The sequence below is a fragment of the Gymnodraco acuticeps genome, unplaced genomic scaffold (genome assembly GCF_902827175.1).
Source record: "Gymnodraco acuticeps unplaced genomic scaffold, fGymAcu1.1, whole genome shotgun sequence".
Lineage (NCBI taxonomy): Eukaryota > Metazoa > Chordata > Actinopteri > Perciformes > Bathydraconidae > Gymnodraco > Gymnodraco acuticeps.
In genome coordinates, this window is record NW_022991154.1 from 7,978,000 (window position 1) to 8,001,248 (window position 23,249).

General features: G+C 38.9%; 1 protein-coding gene across 1 annotated transcript; it reads right to left on the reverse strand.

Annotated features, from left to right (window-relative positions):
* Positions 1-1,701: 1,701 nt before the first annotated feature.
* LOC117560568 (artemin) lies at positions 1,702-21,586 on the reverse strand. The gene is made up of 4 exons (XM_034237493.1): positions 21,414-21,586; positions 10,749-10,810; positions 9,022-9,190; positions 1,702-4,695 (listed from the first exon to the last, which is right to left on the reverse strand). The coding sequence occupies exons 1-4, from the start codon at positions 21,442-21,444 to the stop codon at positions 4,286-4,288; spliced, it is 672 nt and encodes a 223-aa protein (XP_034093384.1). The 5' UTR covers positions 21,445-21,586; the 3' UTR covers positions 1,702-4,285.
* Positions 21,587-23,249: the final 1,663 nt, after the last annotated feature.

Consider the following 23,249-nt stretch of genomic DNA (forward strand, 5'->3'; position numbering starts at 1 on the left):
AAATAATTTAAACAATAAATACTCTTATGTACATCAAGGGAACATGATGCATAGCATCTAACAGACATGTACAGAGCAGTTTGACATAAACAGTGACTGAAGGCCTCAGAAATGATGTTGCTCCTGATATCTGCATCAGACATTCAGACACTGTGTGCAAAGCACACTCAATATAAACGGTTTTATTTCCAGGGCTACTTGAGTAGACTCCATTGGTACAGTATGCATAATGAGGGAATCTATTTTAAACAGCTCCTTTGTCTGGGTCAGGGACACTTTAGCTTTTAAAGGGACAGTCCGTCATTGTCAGAAATGTGCTCATAGTCTAATCTCTTAAGGGTGCTTCTCTTTTGCCTTATTTCATGTCTCCTCACTCCTCTGTCCACGTTTGAGCTGAAATTAATTTGTTTCTATTATTTTTGTTTGGAAGAGCAATGAGGCTGCCCATTACTGTAGTTAACTGGGGCAGATTCAACACAGATGATATCTCACTTCGGATCTCAGTAAATCAGATTTGCCATTAAATGTTGTGATCGTAACTATACGCTTAATAAGGAAGCATAAAAAAAACTATTATAACCATCGTCAGATTTTTGATTCAATTATTTGATTAAATATGGTTTTCTATGAGGCTGAGATCCCTGCGTCAGGCATGACATGTATTTTGATATGAGATATAAAATCTGAATTGTTCACAAAATCAATGCAGAATAGCTGTTTTTAATTCATGTGCATATGCTTTTTCAACTGTTTTCGATGTATGTGGAAACATGCAGAGACAGTAGTGATGTACAGTAGGGGGTAGAAAAATAAGGTATAATAGAAAATACTAACAAATGTCTTAAATGGAAGAAACTAAGATGTGATAAATAAAATACGAGTAAGAAAAATGTGTAGACATTTAAGATAAATGAGAAGCACCCATTGTTCATGTTCATCTAATCTTAGCACGAAGCAAAGAGAAAAACATTTGTCTAGCTCTGTCAAATGTGTAACCATTGACCCTTTAGTAAGTAGAAGCTGTTTTGTTATCTTCTACAGTCTTCTTAAAGTATGACTATAGGCTGATACATGACAATGAGCTGGTCCAACAGGATTGTGTTTGGATATTTGTCTGTTTTACTTACAAACTGTACAACCTTTATTTGCTGTCATAAAAAAACATTAAACATAAGTTGGTGTAATTGGAAGAAAATGTGAGATTGCGTGCAAGCTTGGCTGTAAGCATTCTGCAGATTATCTCAATAACAAAACACAGCAAAGTTGGAAGGATTACAGTGAGCTGAGTAGTGTGGGGCAAAACCAACTATAGTAATATAACATGCGGAGGTGCTTTGTTATTCCAATGTTATCTGTGGAAACACACTGCAGAGAGGGGAGAGCATTGCAAAACTGGCCCCGGTAATGGTACAAATCTCAACCTGTCGTTCAATGGACAGCTTCCCCCCCCCCCATCTATGTATATACTCGCATTTTAGACTCTGTTACTAACTGTATATCTGTAGACTTGGTATGTCTTAAATGTCCGGTTAGGATGTATTAGAACGAAATCTAAAATGAAAATTGTAAATAAGCAATCTGTATGTAAAAAAAACACCTGTATGTAAATTGTAAATAAGCCATCTGTATGTCAAATATGTCTTATATGTCTTAAATGACATGATGAATTGGAAATGGGGGACCCTGATGTAAACAAGACGAAAGTCTTTCTCTGGTCTGCATCCCCTTAACAATTGTATGTTTTGAGCTGTACTGTACTGTACCCAATATACAAGCTGTTAATAAACTTTTCAATCAATCAATCAATACATACTGCCTATCATTTAATGCTTCACTTGGATATTGTTAAACTATTTTCGATAGAGCTGAACAAAAAACCAATGTGTATGAATACTGTTTTAGAGCACCTGCATGCACATATAAAATATTATAACATAAGATTTGTGATGCTAAATTGTAAACATCCCAATTTTTTCAGACGTAGAAATACTGGAAAAATGCTTATAATGCTGAGCTTTGTGTGAAATAATGTTAGTGATGATAAATGCCACAGTCTAATTAGCTTCTCTGGACACAACTTTCTAAAATAATATGTAGAAACACCATGTTGCATATCATTTGTGATAATCTGTGATATGCCAGCATTAGAAATCACATTCAAACTGATTTCTAGCACTTATTTTGTTTGATGTACAGGTCTGATGGTTGTGACTGGGATCATGTCGCACCTGATCTGAAAATAGACCGCGTGGTGAAAAGCTATCACTGCGATTGATGGCTGCCTCATGACTATATTTGTGTTGGCATCCTACAATAGACTGTTGACAGAGATGTAAACAAGCTGTGCTTTTAGGTCCTCCTGAGCTGCTGTGGCATTTACAATTAGCATATGTTAGCTAGAGAACAGCATGTTATGATCTGATCTGCTGGATTTAGAAAGCCGATGGGGTCATGTAATGCTTTATGAATGTCATGCACTAAAATAAACAAAGCTAAATGTTTTTGTATTTTGAAACTTGAATTGTGTTTGTGAGGGTAAGAGATTTTTTTTAGGACATTTGAAGTTTTACTATAGTTGCTGTAACGACTCTTAATGAATGATAATGACTTTTCCTTGACCAGATGGATGTTAGCTGCCCTGGAAGGTATCACATGGTGAGAGGAAATGTTGGTCTTATGAAGACCATTGTATTTACAAAAGAAAACATAAATACTATTTTAGGCTGTTCATGAAATTGTCTTTGTTAAATAGAGGCTTCGCAGTTGATTTACACATGTCCAGAAATCATCATTCTCTCCATCTTGGAGGTTCAGTAGATAACTGGTTTTGGCAAATAAATGATAATACCCTTGTCTATAAAATAACCATGTAAGAAAAAGATACATATTTTAACCATGCTTTAGAGTCAATTGATAAGTATAGAGTAGAGCCAATGGATAAGGATGAATTAGTCAGTGGTGTTCAAACTGAAATATTGGTCTGGTAAGGCAAACATGTTTTTTTAGATGCATTGATACTGTGACATGAACAAATGATTGAGTGTTACGCTTGGTTAGCTAGCACAATAACAACATGTCAGGATTAAAAAGTCTTACCATGCAGACCTTTGAAGCCGATGAATCAAACCATATGTAAATCTATGAAACACCTTCATCTTAAAATGTATTTCAATATTAATTTAATTAAGGAAACTTGTTTGTTCCAATTATATTTTACGGTTGTTGTATTGCAAACATTTTTTAGGCCTTAGCAGCAGGGGAAATGAAGGGGATATAGTTTTGCCAAAACATGCTGCGTGCCAATACAATACTTCAATACAATAATATGAGTTATAAATTATTAAGTTTTCTCCATAGAATTATGCATCCAATATAAAAGGTGATGTTTTAAAACAGGAAAGCACAAAGATCACTCTTGCCTTGAATTAATAATAGGTTGATTGAATTAAAATGGTGTTGCTTAACTGATGCTTTTGGATGGTGTTTAGGCACCACGTTTATCTCTTCTTAAACATTAACGTTAAAGCTGTAATCTAAATATGCTGCCTTTCCTACATTTTTACAGTTTTTGGATTTGGATAAGTGAATAGCTATTTGGTTTCAGGTTTTATGCTTAAAGTTGTATCATATTCAACATGAATTAAATAATAAAGTTTGAAATGTGTTATTTAATTTGCTGAAAATGAATCTTGTGAACACATTAGGAAAAATGTTCCCCTTCATAACTGCTGGAATATGTTTCAGCCAGCCACCAATGCCTGTATGCAGTTAGCATCATCTAACACTAGCGGCTACATGAGGACCAGCTAATGTTTTCGCTTCCTAGCTGGTAAGCATTTTCTGCCTAACAGAAAAAAGACTCCTGGTGAAATGTAAAGCTTCCAGTCAGACAGTTGACCGTACTGAATTCTTGTTAGCCAAGCTGCATACTTAGAGATATGGTTAGCTTCTAAGAGCTAAAGACCTTCAACATGGCTGCCAAGCCTTCAAGGAAACAACATATAGTCCATTATGGACCGGAACAACACTGATAGTTTCCTCCTCTGCTCTTCTTGCTAGTGGCATTAAAACAAACCCTGCTCAGCCCCAGGATTGTGGCACAAATCCAGTTAGCCTGCTTGTGCTATTCATGGAGTGAAGACCATGGCCGCTGCCTTGAGGATCCAAATCCAGCCCATGCTGCTGGATCAGGGTTTGGTCACCCACTTCAGACACCAGTGCTTACAGCATGCTGCTCTTTAGCTTAACAAAGCTTTTCTGTGCTTGTGATAGATGTTCCCTACTATCAGCTAAAACAGCTGCAGTTGGCCGCTGAGAGCCACCTGATGGTCTGCCAGGTAGTCTGTTCATCCATAAAGGACACAGTCTCATACCGGGTCGGCCGACAGCATGGGTGGCTGCTAACCTTCTTCCCAGAGATGCTCCCATTTTCCATCAAAGCCTTCACGACCAGATCATAGTTCTTGCGGGAGCTGTGGCATGTCCCAACACAGTACTTAAAGAGGATTATTTCATCCGAGTCGTAGCCAAGACCCAGATCCCGCACCCGCATCTCCTTCCTCTCCAAATGGCAGTCGTGACTGACCTTGGTCTTCTTGCGGTTTCTCCTTGACGTTCTGGGCAAATCTGGGTCACGGTAGGCTCGCCGCCATCTGCTCTGCTGGATTTCCCCATCTTGCATTAGTGACCACTCTTCTACAATAAAATAATACACAGATAAGACATATATATTTAGTTATTTGATTCTCAACATAAACATTTTCTGTGAGTTAGCATTTCACAACATCCCTCTTCTCATAGTCAACATTTGAACCGTTTTTTGGTTGGACACCTGAATCAATTATCTTTTTTTCTACAACTTAAAATACATTAGTAAATATCCCCCTTTGGAAGTTGAAAGCTTCTATGAGTCTGGCTGGTTTGACCAAAAACGATATGCAACTGCTAAACGCCGAGCATTAGCCACATTTAGCATAGCGGTTGTTATATGAGTTCATGCGACCATGACGTAGTTTGTTTGTAACCTAACAGGCTTGTTACTTCTGTCCGCCTTTATGCTTCCAAAATGTATAGCGGTGTTCATTTGTGGATATTATCCTACTGACCAAAATATGTAATTTTGCCGATGCTAACTTCCGCGTCGCTCCACAAAAAAAACGTCATCACTGCACCACCACAACTTGCCCAGCAATAATTTGCTTCCTGGTTTATGGCAATGGTTTATCAGAATAAGAATACCTTCATTCTGATTAATGCAATTGTTTCCTGTTTTATGGGCTACTCCAGCACAAGGTATCAAAAGTTCACAAAGACATCTTGTATCACTTTAATTCACTTAGCCATCTGTTAAAAAGTTATGATTGGATCTCTACTCAGCTCTGAAATTCCTGGTGTATGTAAACATATTTGGCATGTCAACTGTACTCTGATTGGTTAATCTCCCTCACCTGATTGTATGCTGATAACTACATGATGGAAAGCTGAGTTTTTATTTCTGTATGAGAGCGACAACCAGGAATCACAGACACTGAGTAAAGCGTTTGGAATCAGGGCTTGTTTTAAAGTTTGTAAAATAAGTTGAAAGCTTGCTGAGTAATTAAAAATAAAGGATGTATTATTCCTAACTTTGGGACAAAGTTTTGTTGTAATGGTAATTGTCAAAGCCTTTTAAAGCTTAAGTGCGAGATACAGTAAGTTAGAGTCCTGCTCCTAGTTGGTTTAACGTTGCACCTAATGAGCATCATCACTTCAGCAAAGGCAGAAATGACAGCTTGCACCCTCTACCATTGTGATTGGTTCACAGCGCTTGAGGACTTTGATGTCATCAAGTCTGTGGAACCTTTTTGCACAAACAAAAACCACTCTCAGATGATTTATTTTATATATATACATTTTATAATTGATATGTTACTTTTTGTTGAATTTATATTTATTATGTTTTAAATATTTTATATTTGTATCAATTATTTTGTTTCAAATATATTTAATTTGCTATAAGAAATGCAATTAATACATACAAAATAAATTGTATTTGAACGCAATGTTCAAGTTAATCTTATTTAAAAATTAAAGTAATAACATTATACTAATTGATTTAATCTAATATAATTTGTTCACACTCCTACGTCATGATAAATATTGTCTTTCACATTCACTTGCCTCTAAATCAATCATTACAGACAGGGTGAGAAAACAAGATGTCAGCTAACTGAGTAAACCTTTCTCTTGGCTCAGGAGTTCTTAAAGCTCTGTAAAAGCAGCTTCATGCAGCTTTGTGATTATTTCTTGGAAATGTTTGCAAGGAACTTCAGGCTCCATTCCTCTCAAAGTCTCCAGATGTCTGCTCTGGCCTTTAGAGACTGAAAGGTGAAAAACTTCTCACACTTAACTTTATGTTTTGGATTAGTTTTATGAGCTAGCCGAGGCGAGCATGTGTGATTAAATTAAAAGCAGACATGGCCGCTGCAACATGTACTACTGTCACTATGCGGGGTCATTACCAGTATGGAAGGGGAGCTGGCTGAACTCCAACAGGAGCTTTCTCAGTTTGCAAGAACTTTTCAAACAAACTCATCAAACTTCCTCAGTCCACTTGGCAGACAGGCCCGCATGTTTGACGTATTTACTCCCAGACTGCACTTTCTCTGAATGTCTGTGCAGTATTGTCCCTAGGGAAAGGTTCCTACCTCTATTGAACGCTCATTCACAGCAGCATCGGTGCTTGTCAGTTCATGCCTTGATGTTTACGAAAAGAAAACTTGTATCACGAGAAAAAAAAGAAAGAACAGAAAAATGCATAGGAATATTCCCCCGGAGAAGTGGTACATATTCAGCCATGTTTAAACATGCCACACGGTTGCACTATTTCATGTAATTACAAAAGTATTCAATGTTACAATTGAATTGGGCAATGTTCAGGCAATCAAGTTTAACTTTCCTCAATATAGTTTTAGAAAGAGAAACTAAATATGTTTTCAAGAAATCATCACAAAAATAAAGTCACTGTCAGTGATTGAGATGTGCAGTGAAGTGTACAGAAACCCTTTGTGCCTCTTTTTCATTCTTTAACTTCTTAATGTCTTGGGGGAGAATGTCCCTTCAGATACTGGAGTAAAAAAATATGATCCTCATCAGTAAAGTAAGTAAAGTATACTCTGCAGTGTGATTCCTTTTAAATAATTATAGACCCGTTTATAGACGTCATTTGTATTGCTACCTTTGACTTATGTCTGCCATTTGAACCCTTTGACAGCAATGAATGGACTATTATTTTTAATAATAACAAAGATTAAAAATGCATATTGAATAAAGAAATTACAAATTGTTAAAACAGCTCGATAAAAGTAATAATCAAAGTAACCACCTTTAACCTGATTCAATAATAACACAGTCAAATAGAGTCTCAGATGGGCTGACTTTAAAGAGGCTCCATATACATTTGGTGTTTTTCCCATTCCTGTAGTGTGCTTTATAGGTTTTTTGGTAAATGGTCTGCAAAGGCTAAAACACCAAAGTCCCCCCTCCAGAGAGAGTTTCTCTCCCACACACTGCCTGTGAGAAGCCTTGATTGTACTCCTTTGCTTACCTCCCTAACATAGTGACATCACTATGTAACACTCCTTTTTATTGGCTAGCATTTCTTCACATTGTACATGATTATGGGGGGGGGGGTTAAGGGGCAGGACATCTCTAAGGGGTTGACCAACCACAACAGAGCCGGCCAGCTAACCAATCAGAGCAGACTGGGCTCTGGTTTCAGACAGAGGGTGAAAAGAGGCAGTATGAGAAAAATAAAGGGCTTTTTGAACATTAAAGCATGGACACATGTCACAGTAGAGACACTAAATACAAATATGAACCTGAACATTTGCAAAATAGGGCCCACACAGTAGATGATGAGATGTTTTGAAAATTAACACAGAAGGGCTCCTTTTAAACATTTATCTCCCCCAAGGCAGATCATGTGTTCAGTCAATTGTATTTTTGTTCGTCTACAGTGTACTAAAATTTCAAACCCTGTTTTATTATATATTGTGTAAAATACGCCATATACTCTAGTGTCTAGACAGGAGGTCACCAACTGTGGTTTGAATTCATTCTATCAACATTTCAGAAGAGGTCACACCTGGTGAAGATCTGCACTATTCTGAGTGAACTATTCTAGTTCTCGTTTTTTATTTATAACATGCTCTGGTAGCTGTGAAAAACAGGACTATGATGCGGGACAGAAACCTTGCACATTGGATTGATTATTTTTACCCTGTTGGGGCCCTTGCTCAGTTGACCAGGGCCAAACTGAGCGTTGAAAACTACGAGGCACATTTCCAGAGGCTACATTACTCATCTAGGAGTGACACACTGCTATTTTATGACCTCTACTTTAGATTTATTAAGTTTTGTTTTCAGCGTTTTTAGTAGCACAAAAAATTGAGTAATGTTAATATAATGGATGGCAATGAAGAGTGCCTCTCCAAAGGTTAAAGAAGCCAAGCAGTGTATACCTGCAGGCAGCCAATGTGACGTACTGTACTGTATGTATTAGCATAAGAAGCATTTTATGTTACCAATAGAAGTGTCTTGAAAAGTTTCCAACATACTAAAGAATGCCAAATATTTTTAACTATTTGGGAAAAGGGTAGTTGATAAAGCTCAAAATGGACAGACATTTTAGGAAAATATATCAGACCATTCCACTGTCTCCTTCTTAATGTAGGCCTGATATTTACAGTGTTCCCAAATGATATGACCAAGAAGTCTTTACTCTACTAATTTATGGTTTACCTTGTTCAGAACGGCTTTTTGTTAATAAATCCCTAACCCTAACCCTGACCCTGACCCTGACCCTGACCCTGACCCTGACTCTGACCCTAACCCTAACCCTGACCCTAACCCTGACCCTGACCCTGACCCTGACCCTGACCCTGACCCTAACCCTAACCCTGACCCTAACCCTGACCCTAACCCTTCCAAATGAGAAGTAATATTAAGGTTATCAATGATAAAAGTCATTGAAATACTTGCCAAGGGCTCCAGGCCAGGATATGTGGCCCCTGCTGCCCCGGTCCAGGTCCTTAGCAGGAGACACGGAGGGGAGCCTGAGGACATGCTGGAGGTCTGACTCTTTATTGTCCTCCTCAGAAAACACATCCTCCACCAGTGTCAGCAATGATGCCAGCACCCACAGCATCATCTGAGAACATCAAGGAACACACCATTACTGGTCAGTTTGTTACCACACTTCTGTTCACATTCACTGTAAGAAATCTGTGAAAGGGAATCTGTGAATCTGTGAAAGGGAATACAGGTAGCTTTCTCTTAATCCTGATGATGTCATCCCTTTATATGTCATCCGTTTCTCCCCAAGCCCGAGACAGATGGAGGGAGGGCAGAAAGCTAGCCAAGCTCCCATTGACTAAATGCTTAATCATTACATTCATTACCACAGATGAGTCATAAGACTTGTGGTAATTAAATACAACTCTCTAAAAAACTTTCTCACAAATGTCTTATCTTCATTTTCACAGCATTTTTGAAAATATATGAATTATCCACATTTGCTTGAGTTGGTGTATTGCTCCATTTCTTGGCACATTAAGGCAGCAGTGCAGTACTTGGGCATGTTTATGAAATATTAACAAAACAAGTGAATTCACTCATCTAGTAACTCTGGAAATATTTCAGCTGAAAGGGGCCTATTATGATATTTAGGGTTTTCCCTGTCCTGCAATGTGTTAAAAGGTTTATGTGCATGTAAATGGTCTGCAACACACTCCCCCCCCCCCCCCCCCCCCCCCCCCCCCCCCCCTGCCTTAAACACCTCCATTGGACTCCTTTGTTTACTTCCATAACATATTGACATGAATTTGTAACACTCAAGCTTCTATTGGCTAGCGCTCCAACACATTGTACGTGATCACCTCTAATCGATTGAGCAATAACAACAGAGCCGGCCAGCTAACCAATCAGAGCAGACTGGGCTCTGGTTTCAGACAGAGGCTGAAAAGAGGTGCTGCAGCACAGGCAGTGTGAGAGAAATAAAGAGCTTTTTTGAACATTAAAGCATGGAGACATGTCACAGTAGAGGCACAAAATGCAGATATAAACCTGAAAATTAGCATGACATGAACCCCTTTTATTTATTTGCGGTCACTTACCAATGACCACACTGACAGTCATGCATCTTTTTTGGTGTTTGCATTTGATTGAGTGATATACAGCGTAATAAATATTGTGAAAACCGAAAGCTGATCCTGTTACATCATCTTCAACATGGACATGCGTCTGGGTTCCCTGTCTGGATACCTGCAGCCAACACCTGCACCTCTTTAATTACTTAATTGACACGTGACACCCTCCCTTTGTGCAGGTGACTTTAATATTTAACATCACTTATGAAATGAGTTTCTCTGCAGTGTCAGGCAGGAACTGAAGGCCCAGATCAGATGGTCAGTGTAGTGGAAACTGTCTGTTAGTGAAACACATATCCTAGCAATCCTATTGGTTACCTCTCTCTCTCTGATTCTCATACAGTCTTTCACCAACAAGCAAAAGGCTATAAACTTCAACATGAGGACTAACATGAGTTGAATGTATTGAAATCTCAGCGTTATAATTAAGCATTTCACTTGAAAAAGTACCATTTGTTTATTGAATTGAACCCCAAACTGGTATGTTGTCATTTTTCTTTGAACTGACTGACCACTTTGTCTCTGGCCAGTTGATTGTAGAACAGACGGGAACATGCTCACCTTCCAGTTCTTCAGGTGATGCTGGGGAGACGACACGTCCTGCCTCCACCAGGTTTTTCCATCTAAAAAAATAAAATATTTTTTACAATGATAAAAAGAAAAATCTGTTCTCTTAAATCATTCATTTCATGACAGTTTTGTCTTTTTGATGCTTTGCGGAATTCCGGCTTTCCTTCACTGTGATGGTACACTTCAGCAGCATTTCAGTGTCTGTTATACATACATGTTTCAAAATTGAGTTGTATCATAATCATATTAAGAATGAAAAGTAAATGCAAAAATATTTATCAAAACACACATCCCCTCTGCCTGAAACGCCTCCATTGGACTCGTTTGTTTTCTTCCTTAACATGTTGACATCACTCGTTAACACCTGTGCTGCTATTGGCTAGCGCTCCAACACATTTGACATGATTCCCAAAAAATTCCAGACACATCTCTTCCGACCAATCACAGAGCTGGTAACCAACCAGCTAACCAATCAGAGCAGACGGCTCTGATAGCTCAATCTCTCGGCTATTTGGATTATACTAAGGTGAAAACTACAGTATATACAGTATGTGTAAGAATCGCTTGGAAATAGAAATATACTTGTAGCAATAACACAAAAGTGACTGCACATAATTATGTCCTGTTTAAGGGCCCTCCTCCAACAATTAAACTCTTCAAGAACAGTAAAGAACAACATATTGGATAGACCTAAAAACCAACATATTTGTTGTGCTTCTCAACACCCCACAATCCACTCATGATGCATTTGGTCAATTTGAGAAGTTTGGGAATATCATTAGACCATGTGGCCACTAAATGTACCACTACTTGTACTGTAAGTTTTCCTCACTGTGTCTGTTGGTAATTGTTGATTGATCCTTCTCTGTTTTCTTAACACCCCTTAGTAAGTAATAGTTTTAAAATAATGCAGGATTGACTCGAAAATGAAGTTCATCAAAGGTTTCTCAAACAGTAATGAGCAGGGCAACACATGCAACATCTTTAAATCCTTTAACATTTGATATAAGGGCATTAAGGATAATAAAATCATACAGAGACCTTTAAGTTCACTAATAAAATGTAGTTACAACCAGGAAACAAGAGTAAGAATGAAAGTCTCTGTGCTGTGAGTGGAATCCTCACATTAATAACTGAAAGCTCTACCAGGATGTCAAAATAGCAACACAAGATAGCTAAACTAAACTGTGCTTGTGGTTTTTTATGTTTCCAAAAAAGCTAGGCCTCTCTAGAATTCTGTCAATGAACCAGACATGGATGGAGAGTAGGATACAGTTGGAGATCTGGATCAGATTACACAACACTGACTGTTTGTGAGTGTGACATCCATGCGTGCAATGACACACACATGTCCAGCCTGCATGCAGCTACTGCAGTTTAGAATGAACCAACTGCAGATCTAGCTATAAAACAAAGAATCTTGATCTGCTTCGTCTGCTTCACACTATGAAGGTTTATTTCTTGGGACCAATCAGAGAGTAGTGCTGAATGTGGTGCTATGACCAAATCAATTCACATTTGTTTCGAGAGACGTGCAAGTGAACATTGTGTCTGATACACTTGTGATCTGGACGGGAGGTCACCAACTGTGGTTTGTATTCATTGATTTGAAGATACATCAGTCCTTCCAAAAAAAATGCATTAGTTTGTAAATGCTGTTTTGTATTTGCAACCACACTGTGTTTGTTGGTGAATCACAGGGCATTTGTAAAACGTGTTTAGTTTGTTTGTGGAGTTATGGCAGGAAATGAGTTCCATACCAAAGGTCACTTTAATGACTTTTCTACATTATACCTTCACTCCCAGATATTTAGCAACCGGGACTGTACTTGATCAGGTTTCTAGAAAAAGCTTCATACAACTGGAGAAACAGTGTATATCCATGAGGAGTAACATAACACACACACACACACACACACACACACACCACACACCACACACACCACACACACACATCCACACACACACACACATCACACACACACACACACACACACACACACACACACACACACACACACACACACACACACACACACACACACACACACACACACACACACACACACACACACACACACACACACACACACAAAGATTAGCGCTAAGAGCTAGACCTATTACAGTGAAATTAGCTTCTTCACCGAGTGGTAACTAAATCACTTTTATAGGGGGTTCTTCCCAGATTATCCAGTGAAAATTGCATATTAATTATGAAATGTGGCTTTTCTGCCATAGTTCGGCCTACTGGGTTCTTGGGTTCTTTGGTGTATCATTTACACTATGGATAATTGCAATAAGACATAACAAAGACAAACACTTAGCTGCAAAAGTTATGGATGCGTTTGCATTCTAATAGTGCAATGTCTTTGGTGAAATCAGACATGAGAAAATGGTTGCAAGCAATGCATAACTCAAGGAGCTATTAGCAGCTGCAAAGAATTCTTTGTGAATTTGCATTGTTGGATCATCTAAAGAGCTACGCTTTTGCGAAGCTACACATGAACTGAATGTCTTGAGGGGTTTATTCAAAGAAGGGTGGTATGTGTAATTGAAGGGTGCAGAAGTTTGCACAGAAGCCAACAGACACACCTCTTTCATCTTAACTGTCGTGAAAACCTGCATGCAAGCAGTCCAACTCCTATTGGAGATGGAAACACATCAACATACTGTAACACTTAAAATCCATCTAAGATCCCCCAGGGAGCGAAACACAGGGAAGCCAGGGGAAGTTGGCTATTATAAAAATAATACGGATAATAATTATTATTACATATGATTCAGTCATGACGATGATTAATCACAAGTTCTTTTTCATGAAGATATAGCATAGATGCATGCACTTCTCGCCATCGCCATCCAAGCGTAGCGGCGCACTTCACTCACTTTAACTCAAAAATCGGGAAAAGAACGTTGTTAGTCCCACTCCGAAAAGCTATTTGCCAGGGCCTTAATTATAGAGACAGATATAAAACGGAGAAACATGACGAATCAAGCCCTGTTACATTGGCCGCTCTACCAGGTGAGCTGTTCAGGAGCTCCAACTAAAACTCATTACCTTTGGAACACAATACTGCATTTACACTGATGTATCCATGTGTAAGACTGGAGGATGTGGAAGATGAAACTACCATCTCTCATTAGTCCTACGGGCCCACTGGGAAACCAAATAGAAAGATGAATGGAAGTCAGAATGTCCTCTGTTAACAAAGTCAAAATTGTGATACACGGCAACCCTGTCTCCTAAAAATTACGTTCCCACAGAACTAAACTGCATTCTCAATTACGTTTAGCTAGAAACTTATTCTCTCCCACGTTACGTTCGTTATGAACGTATCTCAAATACGTTTATTTCTACATATCTTCTTGAAACGTCTTTTCTCCCACGTTACGTTTCTTATGAACGTATCTTAAATACATTTAATTTTTACATATCTTTGCCATTTATTGTCTTGCTTATAATAACGATAATAGTCATTTATAAATATCAGTTTAGAGTACACATTTGAAATCAGTAGGCGAGGCTGTAATGTTGCCAGCTGTTACTCTCATGAGCGAGGGAGAAAATAATAGTTTTTAACATGCCAAAAAGCTGCTGTGCCGGCTCGTTTATTATTACGTGTTTCTGTACTTCCTCTAAGAAGAAAGGACAGTAACAGAAGATCTCTGTGACGCCAGATGTGGTGTTGTTAATGCGATATGATATCCGGAAAAAAAATTCAGTTTAGGATGGCCGAAGACACTACACTACCCATAATCCCCAGCTATCGTTTGGGACTACAGTCCCGTTGACAAACCCCGTGATCAATCTTCAAGCTCTGGGATTGGATGTTGGAGTGGCAGTGCGCCAAGGTTACGCCGAGCGTCAAGCGCTTTGAAATGGAACGAAACCACGTTTCAAAACTGGACTCGAACGCCCCCCGAGAACTACACATGCTGGCTATTGTGTTTCGCAACATGTTCTCTATGGCACGTCTCTACTGGGAATTGTAGTTTTAAAAGATGTTTTCGTTTTTCCCAAAATTAGAAGTTGACAGTATTCAACTGTGTACAGCCCTGGAGGTTTAGGCGATAGGAAACAAATTGGTGTGTACACATTTAAAACATGTAATTACTAAATGTGGGAAAATCGCTTGTATCCATAATGGGCAGCATTAATACCCACATGACAGCTCATTGTTACTTTGTAATTCTACTCCACAATTCAGAAGTTAACCTGGTATTTTTACTCCACTACATTTATTTTAGTTACTTTGCAGATTCTGATTAATGATGTGAAATATAAACAACCCTTAAATCAGACTTTAGTTACACGTGAGTACAATTCAGGGAAAGTGCCAACAATCAGGAGAGATATTTGATAGTTGGTGCTTGAGAAGACTAAACATTTATCTGCAGATCTCTATAAAGTATATTCATTAATCGTTATTCTCTACTAATAGTTAATTAAAAACTGTATGTAATTGCTATTTTGCACATCCCTTTCAAGATTTCAAGATTTTCAAAGGTGTATTGACATATCATATACACAACTACGGTATAGTTATGCAATGAATGAAAAACGTGGGTCACATGTTCCTCAACAGTGCATTACAAGACATCTATCAATATGTGTGTACCTCCACCATTAAACTGTCATATTCTGCACATTTCTTATACTACATAAGAGTATAATTAATGTGTATAATATCAGTTAAAATAAGTGCTTCAACATAGTTAACATTGCAGGAAAGCAATATATTAGACGTTAAGTACTTTGTCAGGCTTAATATTTATCTGTAGATAGATACCTCCAAAGCTTTTTTCTTACTTGAAAGAAGACATTAACCTAAAGTATTCTTTAATGTGTTAATAAAGGTTAATTAGTTTGTCTGTCTTGCACATCCTCCTATAAATATCTTTGTACATCGTGCACTAAACTGTTTTATTGTAGAGATCACTTACAGTATCTTCTTGATTTTTTATATTCTATATTTCTATCATTGACCTTCTACGTTCCCCCTATGAAAGTATGTACTCTTAATATTTTTTTCATCAAATAACATTATTCAACACAAATAATTCAATAACGTGCTTTAACCACTAGGCGGTGCACACAAGGTACACTCATCATACTAATAATAACTTTGTATTATTAGTGTAGGACACTTATGTATGTATATAACATCTGAAGATGTGTAGTTTTATTCATGTTTTTACATAATTTTACAGGATATTGCTATACTATTTCTCATGCTTTACTTCTACACATTAATATCTGATTTGTAAAACATCACAGACAGAAAGGTATATCCGTCATTTAATGGTAAGCTATTGAAATTGTGATTCCATAGATGTGTCTCCCATCACCCAAATCCCCTGACTATTCATCCCATCAGCGAGTTGAGGATCTTTCCTACGTCTGTTTCCGGTATTGTTCCTGAAATGAGAGTTCACATTTATGCTACATTGAAAGGTGGAATTGACTACACATCTTCAGAAACATAATTTGCTTCAGATATAACTCATAGCAAATAAAGTATACAAATATAAGTAATAAAAAGATAAAACACTGGCATGTAATTTACGTTAGAATAAATAGAATGGTTTTGAATAATAGATGAGAGTAAAATCTACGTCACTTTACAGCCCCGCCCACTTTTGGGGAAACCATGACGCTGTCATTTGAACGGCGATCAAGCCTGAAGCCACAGAAATCTTCTGTTACTGTCCTTTCTTCTTAGAGGAAGTACAGAAACAAGTAACTCTGGATTTGTTTTAATGTTTGAGGTGCAATAAACGACACAGCAGCTTTTTGGCATGTTAAAAACTATTATTTTCTGCCTCGCTCATAACAGCTGGCGAAATTACAGCCTCGCCTACTGATTTCAAATGTGTGCTCTAAAATGAGAAACGTAACGTGGGAGAAAAGACGTTTCTAGAAGATATGTAGAAATAAACGTATTTGAGATACGTTCATAACGAACGTAACGTGGGAGAGAATACGTTTCTAGCTAAACGTAATTGAGAATGCAGTTTAGTTCTGTGGGAACTTAATTTTTAGGAGACAGGGTTGCACACAGAGCCTCAAAGTCTTATTTCCTTTACACTGAACTCAGACTGTGCTCAAACACTGGCATCCTATCACACAGAACGTTCCATGTTCACTTAGCTCTCCATCGGAGAAACAGCTTGCAACTCCCTTAGGTACCCTTCAAGACAAACACACTTTGCTGCAAAATGGTGGGCCGAGGTTCCCGTTGATATATTACATGTTACTTGTTAGACGCTTTTATCCAAAGCGACTTACATACTCAATACAGTGGGCAATCCCCACAGGAGCAATTTGGGGTGAAGTGTCTTGCCCAGGGACACAACGACATGCTGACTGCAGTGGGGTTTGAACCTGTGCCCCCCTGATCCCAACACCAATGCACTAATCCACTGCGCCGCACGCCTCCCCGTTATCAAGACTGTAGAAAAACTACATATCTGGAATCCCACCTGTTTCCACTGCACTCGCACCTGTTTCCACTGCACTCCCACCTGTTTCCACTGCACTCGCACCTGTTTCCACTGCACTCCCACCTGTTTCCACTGCACTCCCACCTGTTTCCACTGCACTCCCACCTGTTTCCACTGCACCTTGGCCATTAAACCAAACAATGTGTAGGGTTAGGGTTAGGGTTAAGGGTTTTAGCTCAATTTAAACTAATGTACCAGAAGTTAAATGGTTTGGCTTTTTTGAAGAAGTATAGTGCAGGGTTTTTTCTGAGTTTTTATCTTCACGGTTTATTGCACGTATTAAAAGTTGCTTTGGATAATAGTGTCAGCTAAATGTAATGTAATAATGTCTACAGAGAAATTTGGGCCAGCATACCCTGTCGGAACTTGAGAAATGTCCAAAAAACAGTTTTGTATTGAATTGAGCTTCAATTAGAGGCTGTTTTCTCAGCCAACTGTCTTTCCATTTCGGAGAGTTAACAACATTTGAGTTGCTCTAAAAACACCAGAACATGAAAGTAAATAGTAAAAGCAGCCACCACTTGGCTCCATTTCTGTTCAATTTGCTGGACAGAATACGGTTTCAGAAAGTCAGAAGGTGCTTACGGCTTTAAAATCAAAGCCTGGGCACACCGGAGAACATCAGCACAAAATATGTTTCCTTCCACACGTAGGTAACAATGCAATTTATTTGTAACGGAACATACTTTTTAGAAGACATATGTCACAGTGATTGAATAAATAACATAAGTACAGTATGTGTATTGTGTTCTTCATCATATTTTATTTATTTATTTTCATTTAGGCCTAATAAATCTTCCACAGTCCTAAGGGGCAGCCAACTTGCCAGGTCTGGACAAATCAAGAATAGCCTGCCATGAGACAAATATGTACCACTAGCTACTAATTTCCTAAATTATCTTAGTAAAGACTCAAACTCACCTGCCACAACAAATGTCAATAAAACAAGAACATTCTGGAAAAACCTGGTAAACCACTCAAGTTGAGCTGAGATTGTTTTCTACCAGAAAAACCCTTCCTAGTATTTTACTCTCAGTGTCTCCTTTTATTTGACTTTTAAGATCTGACTCTAAAAGCAGCCAGATGCTTACAAGCACAAAATGTTTCTGAGCCTGATCATTAGCACATTTTCTAATAAAACAGTATAATACTCTGCCAGTAGCTGCTAACAGCCCATTACTCTGGTAAACATCTTCATTCCAAACATTAGCTACCTTTAGCTAAGCCGTGATGACACACAGCCATTTGACCGTGATGTTTCACTAATGCCATCAGGGTGGTTTCCAGAAACAACAGATTTTCTCTTATAGTTGCCCCATAGAGCTGGGAAATGGTTTTATTGCTACAAAAACGCACTTATGGCGCATTTCCACTACAGCGCGGTTTAAGCGTGCCGTGCCCGACCCATTTGTGGTTGCGTTTCCACTAGGCGTAGTTCCGGCTAGCGGGTACTTTTTCACAGTTTTCTGGCTCTCCAAAATGGAGGTTCTTTCCGGGCCAACAACTGGGCTGAGTATGCTAAACTAGTGAGAGAATCGCTGGCAACTACAACAAAATGAACATATTTGACCGTGATTTAATTGTAATACACGTTTCAAAATGATGCCGAAGTAACAACATACTGATACCGGTTAGTAAAAATGTAATGCTTTGACAAGTCTGCAGACAGACGGCAAGCGAAAAACCTTTTAAAATGCGTGTTTTCTGAATGGAGATCGGCTAAGCTAACGCAGTATATGCTCCGACTGTCCACACTCACAACAACGGCCTATACAGACATAAATAAACCAGCGACTGTATTCGCCATGACACAGGCAGTCTGGTTTGTACTTGTTTAACTTTTGTCCAGTTTCTGAACAGATATGAGGAGCTGTGAGCTCTCAGGGCTAACAGCTAACGGCTGATGCTGGTTTTGTGGTTCGCATTGAAGATGACGTCACGGCTCCGCCTACACTGCGTTACTATAGTTACTACCCCAGTTCCTAAATTGTAATGGAAACGCAGCATAAAGTGAGCCTGGCCTACCAAGGCCTAACTATACCGTACTAAGCTGTGCGAGGCCCTGCAGTGGAAATGCGCCATTACAGTACATGTTGATAGCATTAACTTCCTGTATTGGTCTTCGTGTTAAGACAAACTTACCCAAAATAAAATAAGTATTGGGCTTTCCTGTTGTGTGAAAAATATCACATATGTCCTATTTAGAGGACTTTCACACAAATCTGCCTTGATGGTTTGAAACCAGTATCACTTTCGTGTAAGCGCTTTTGGAACGTTATCTTTGGAAGACAACAAATGCTCACTGTAGCTAACAGCTGGCCAATTTAGCAGAGCAACCTATTGGCCCTATTATGTATTAGCGCTATGTTAGTTTGGTATTTTCCTGCCCTTGAAATTCTCTTTGCCCCTCTGGGTGGTATTTGAGTGCAGCAGAGTGCACACGTGGAAGGGGTAACTGGACTCAGGTCCTTTGAAAAGAGGCAGTTCAAAAAGAGTTATAGCTATATTTACTGGGGAAATGCATATTGGACAATGAGCTGAGTAAATAAATAGTCTGTCCACCGGCAAATTGTTACTGCAACATTCACCAGATCCTAGACAGCCTCTAAACTGCTGTTTGGTGTTGTGCAGGTGAAGTAGGCTACAGTGGATTTGTCACAGATAAAAGCAGCTGCGGTCAGGGGCTTCAATCATAATGATAATGCATAAACCATCAAATAAGTTCGCCTTTTATAATACCAAAACAATAAACTAAAAGGTGAAAGCTCAGAGCAGTCAGAATCAGAAATAACAATCAGAAACAGGTTTATTACCAGGTAGGTTGACACGTACGAGGAATTTGACTTGGTGTCATGGTGCATACATAAAAGTAGAACTAAATTAAAAACACAGATAGCTGTCAGCTGCATTTTCCAGAAAAGCTTTCCTACATTACACCAAGACTTTAGATTCAATGTTAAAACATATGGGGTGGGTGACAAGAGGTCTTATCAAGTGTATGTCAAATTCCTCCCACATCTAATATTCTTAAATATAGATAAAGATAGAGTTTAGAATCAAATAGATTCTGATCTGCAAACAAAAGCTACAGAGAGCTGTTAAATATTGCCTTAACACATTACAGCGATGTTCCTAAAATAGCCACTTGGACTGGGAAGCAAGTCACCGAAGCTGAGCTGAACACAGTCCAACAAGTCTTAGTGTGTAATGTTCCATCTCATAACACATCTCTCTTAACATGAGGCAGAGTTGTTATCTACATTCTCTCACAAAATGAAGAATGTTATAATGAGAAACAGTTAAAGCTACCATTTTAAAAATACTGGGTAAACCACAGTGTTTTCTTCATTGTAAGGAAAGGGGGGAAATGCAGGAAAAGGGGAATTAAACAGGCTGGGCTTATGTGGCTTTAGTTTGAAAAAATCCATAATTTCTAAATACAATATCCTTCCACAATTACTAATTCAGTGATCAACAAAAATCATAATAATAATATAATAATAATAATGTTATAATAAGGCATTTTACAAATGAACATATTTGTGTATACATGAAATGTAAGTGCAGTTGATGTAACCCAGGGTAAGGAGGCTGCCATGGCAGATGATGACCTTCCGAAATAAAACTGTACAACTATCTTAAAAAAAACGTTTCATTGAAGAGAATTGTTACCTGTTTATAAAAAGATTTGAATTAGGTAAACTCAATCTCTTTCAATTGTATTTTGTTCAATAGTATAACAATCTGATGAGGAGATGTAGATAACGCTACCAGTTTATAAGGAGATTGTTAAGTTTATAAGAGTTTATATTGAAGCTGTATCAACACAATGACTCAATATCTCACCATTCACTGTGTGCATTCTTCTTCTTTTTTTTACCATATTTTATCCTATTCCTTACAATTTATAAATGAGGCTTTACTTTTTAGTTACATGTGTTTAAAATCTAAAAAGGTAAATATTGTTAAATAAAAATTAAATATATGTCATGTCACAATTTTAAAATGTAGTGTATTGTCATTTCTGTATACCATTTTAATTTGTGCATTTATATAGCATATATATTACAAAATGTGCCTTGGATAGGAGTTGATGCGCTTCAGAGCCTGATCTCTGGCTCTGTTCCTCACTGTGCTCCTCTTTACTCTTACCTTTGCCGAGTTTGCTCGCCCTCCCGATCATGGAGGAGTTTGTAGAGCTCCTGCTGGCGTCCCGCGGCTGGAATAATATTAACAACAATAATCCACACACAGGTGTTCTCTGCGGACCTCAGTGCTGCCTCCTCGGCTAGACCCCGGGCCATAGTGGCGCAGCCCGGGCTCCGGGGCTCCTCATGGCTGGAGACATGTCAGGCACACACTCAAAGAGAGGGAGCAGCGCGCCGCGGCTCCTGCGGGACGGACTGCTGTCAGGAGCCGAGCCGAGCTGCGGGACAGGTGTGGGTCGACTGACGCTCCAGATGTGTGTGTGTGTGTGTGTGTGTGTGTGTGTGTGTGTGTGTGTGTGTGTGTGTGTGTGTGTGTGTGTGTGTGTGTGTGTGTGTGTGTGTGTGTGTGTGTGTGTGCGTGTGTGTGTGTGTGTGTGTGTGTGTGTGTGTGTGTGTGTGTGTGTGTGTGTGTGTGTGTGTCATATTCCCTTCTCCATCACACGATCGCTTTCATTGAAAACAAAAAATAGTCAACACAAGCCAGTGGACATGAAGATGATACACATTCGAAAAAAGAGAACATTAGCCACTTCCTGAACTTTTACGCACCAGCTTGGTAGCTGGGTATCCAAAAAGCCATGTGATCATTTTTTTCATAATGCTATGTTTACGTTCTGATTGATATTTTTTGGGGGGGGGGTGGCTTTGGAGGAAGGGCTGGAAAAAGTTGGCAACATTGGGCAACTCAAGGCCTATCCAACTACACGAGTTTTAATTGGCAGTCAATTCATCATGCAAACATTTCTTAGAAAAGGTATGTCATCACAAAATTAACTTATATAACAAAGCTTTCTGATCTAGTTTTAAGATGACTAGTGTTTCTTTAACCGTGTGTGTGTGTGTGTGTGTGTGTGTGTGTGTGTGTGTGTGTGTGTGTGTGTGTGTGTGTGTGTGTGCGTGTGTGTGTGTGGTGCGTGCGTGCGTGTGTGTATGTGTGTTGTGTGTATGTGTGTGTGTCGTCATGGCAAAATGTGAAGACACCTACTGTAGCAGGGTGTGCCGCAGAGGAAGTTATGAATAATTCGCCAGGTGTCTGTTTATGTCTGTTTCACCACAAGAGGAAAGATGCAGTCACGAAACAGGTGTGTGTAGTTTAGATCCCAAAAAGGGCGGAGTCAATACATGGGCGTGGTTTGAGCAGGGCAAGCGGGAAGTCAGAAAGGGGCTTGGTTCCCCCCTGGCCTGAATTGGCTGGTGTAATCTTTGTTTTGCCATTTTACCATTGTATTGTGTGTATCTGTATATACCCATACCTTTTAAACATTTATTTTGCTGCCAAATATTACAAAAAAAAATCATTTCTGATAAATATGCAGCATATATATACATGGTATTGTGATATTAGGATAATTTCTCTACCTGTGTGTTCAGGCATGTGTCAACACTCTACTAATGTTTGAAAAGTCCTTATACTGTAGATAGGTGTCAATGTTAACATGTATTTTTTCTTTGCTTTCCCCATCCTTATACATTTTCCTGTTTTTGTGGTAAAAATTATAAATAAAGGCTTCATTGTGTGTGTTCAGTAAGATAATATCTGACCTCAGTCCCCTTCCCTCAGAAGTCACTGTTCCTTTAAGTTTATATGATAGACTATCTGTTGGCCCAGAGCACAGTGAGACCTCACAGGATTCACTAACACATTTCCTGCAAGCAAGCACTGGTGGTGTGCAACCCTCAATCCTGTGTGACTTATCAAGATTGGCTGGGACCCAAGTTAAACTCCACTGCAGCCTTTTAAACCCCTCTCCTGATTGTGTCTCTGCAGTCATGACCCCCC

What these genes read in the sequence shown, in the direction of transcription:
- LOC117560568 (XM_034237493.1), bottom strand. Translation starts at nt 21,444, where the DNA reads ATGATCGGGAGGGCGAGCAAACTCGGCAAAG. An exon ending in GGCGAGCAAACTCGGCAAAG is followed by an intron (nt 10,811 to 21,413) that starts GTAAGAGTAAAG and finishes TTATTTTTTTAG; the next exon opens with ATGGAAAAACCTGGTGGAGG. An exon ending in ATCCTGGCCTGGAGCCCTTG is followed by an intron (nt 4,696 to 9,021) that starts GCAAGTATTTCA and finishes ATTTTATTGTAG; the next exon opens with AAGAGTGGTCACTAATGCAA.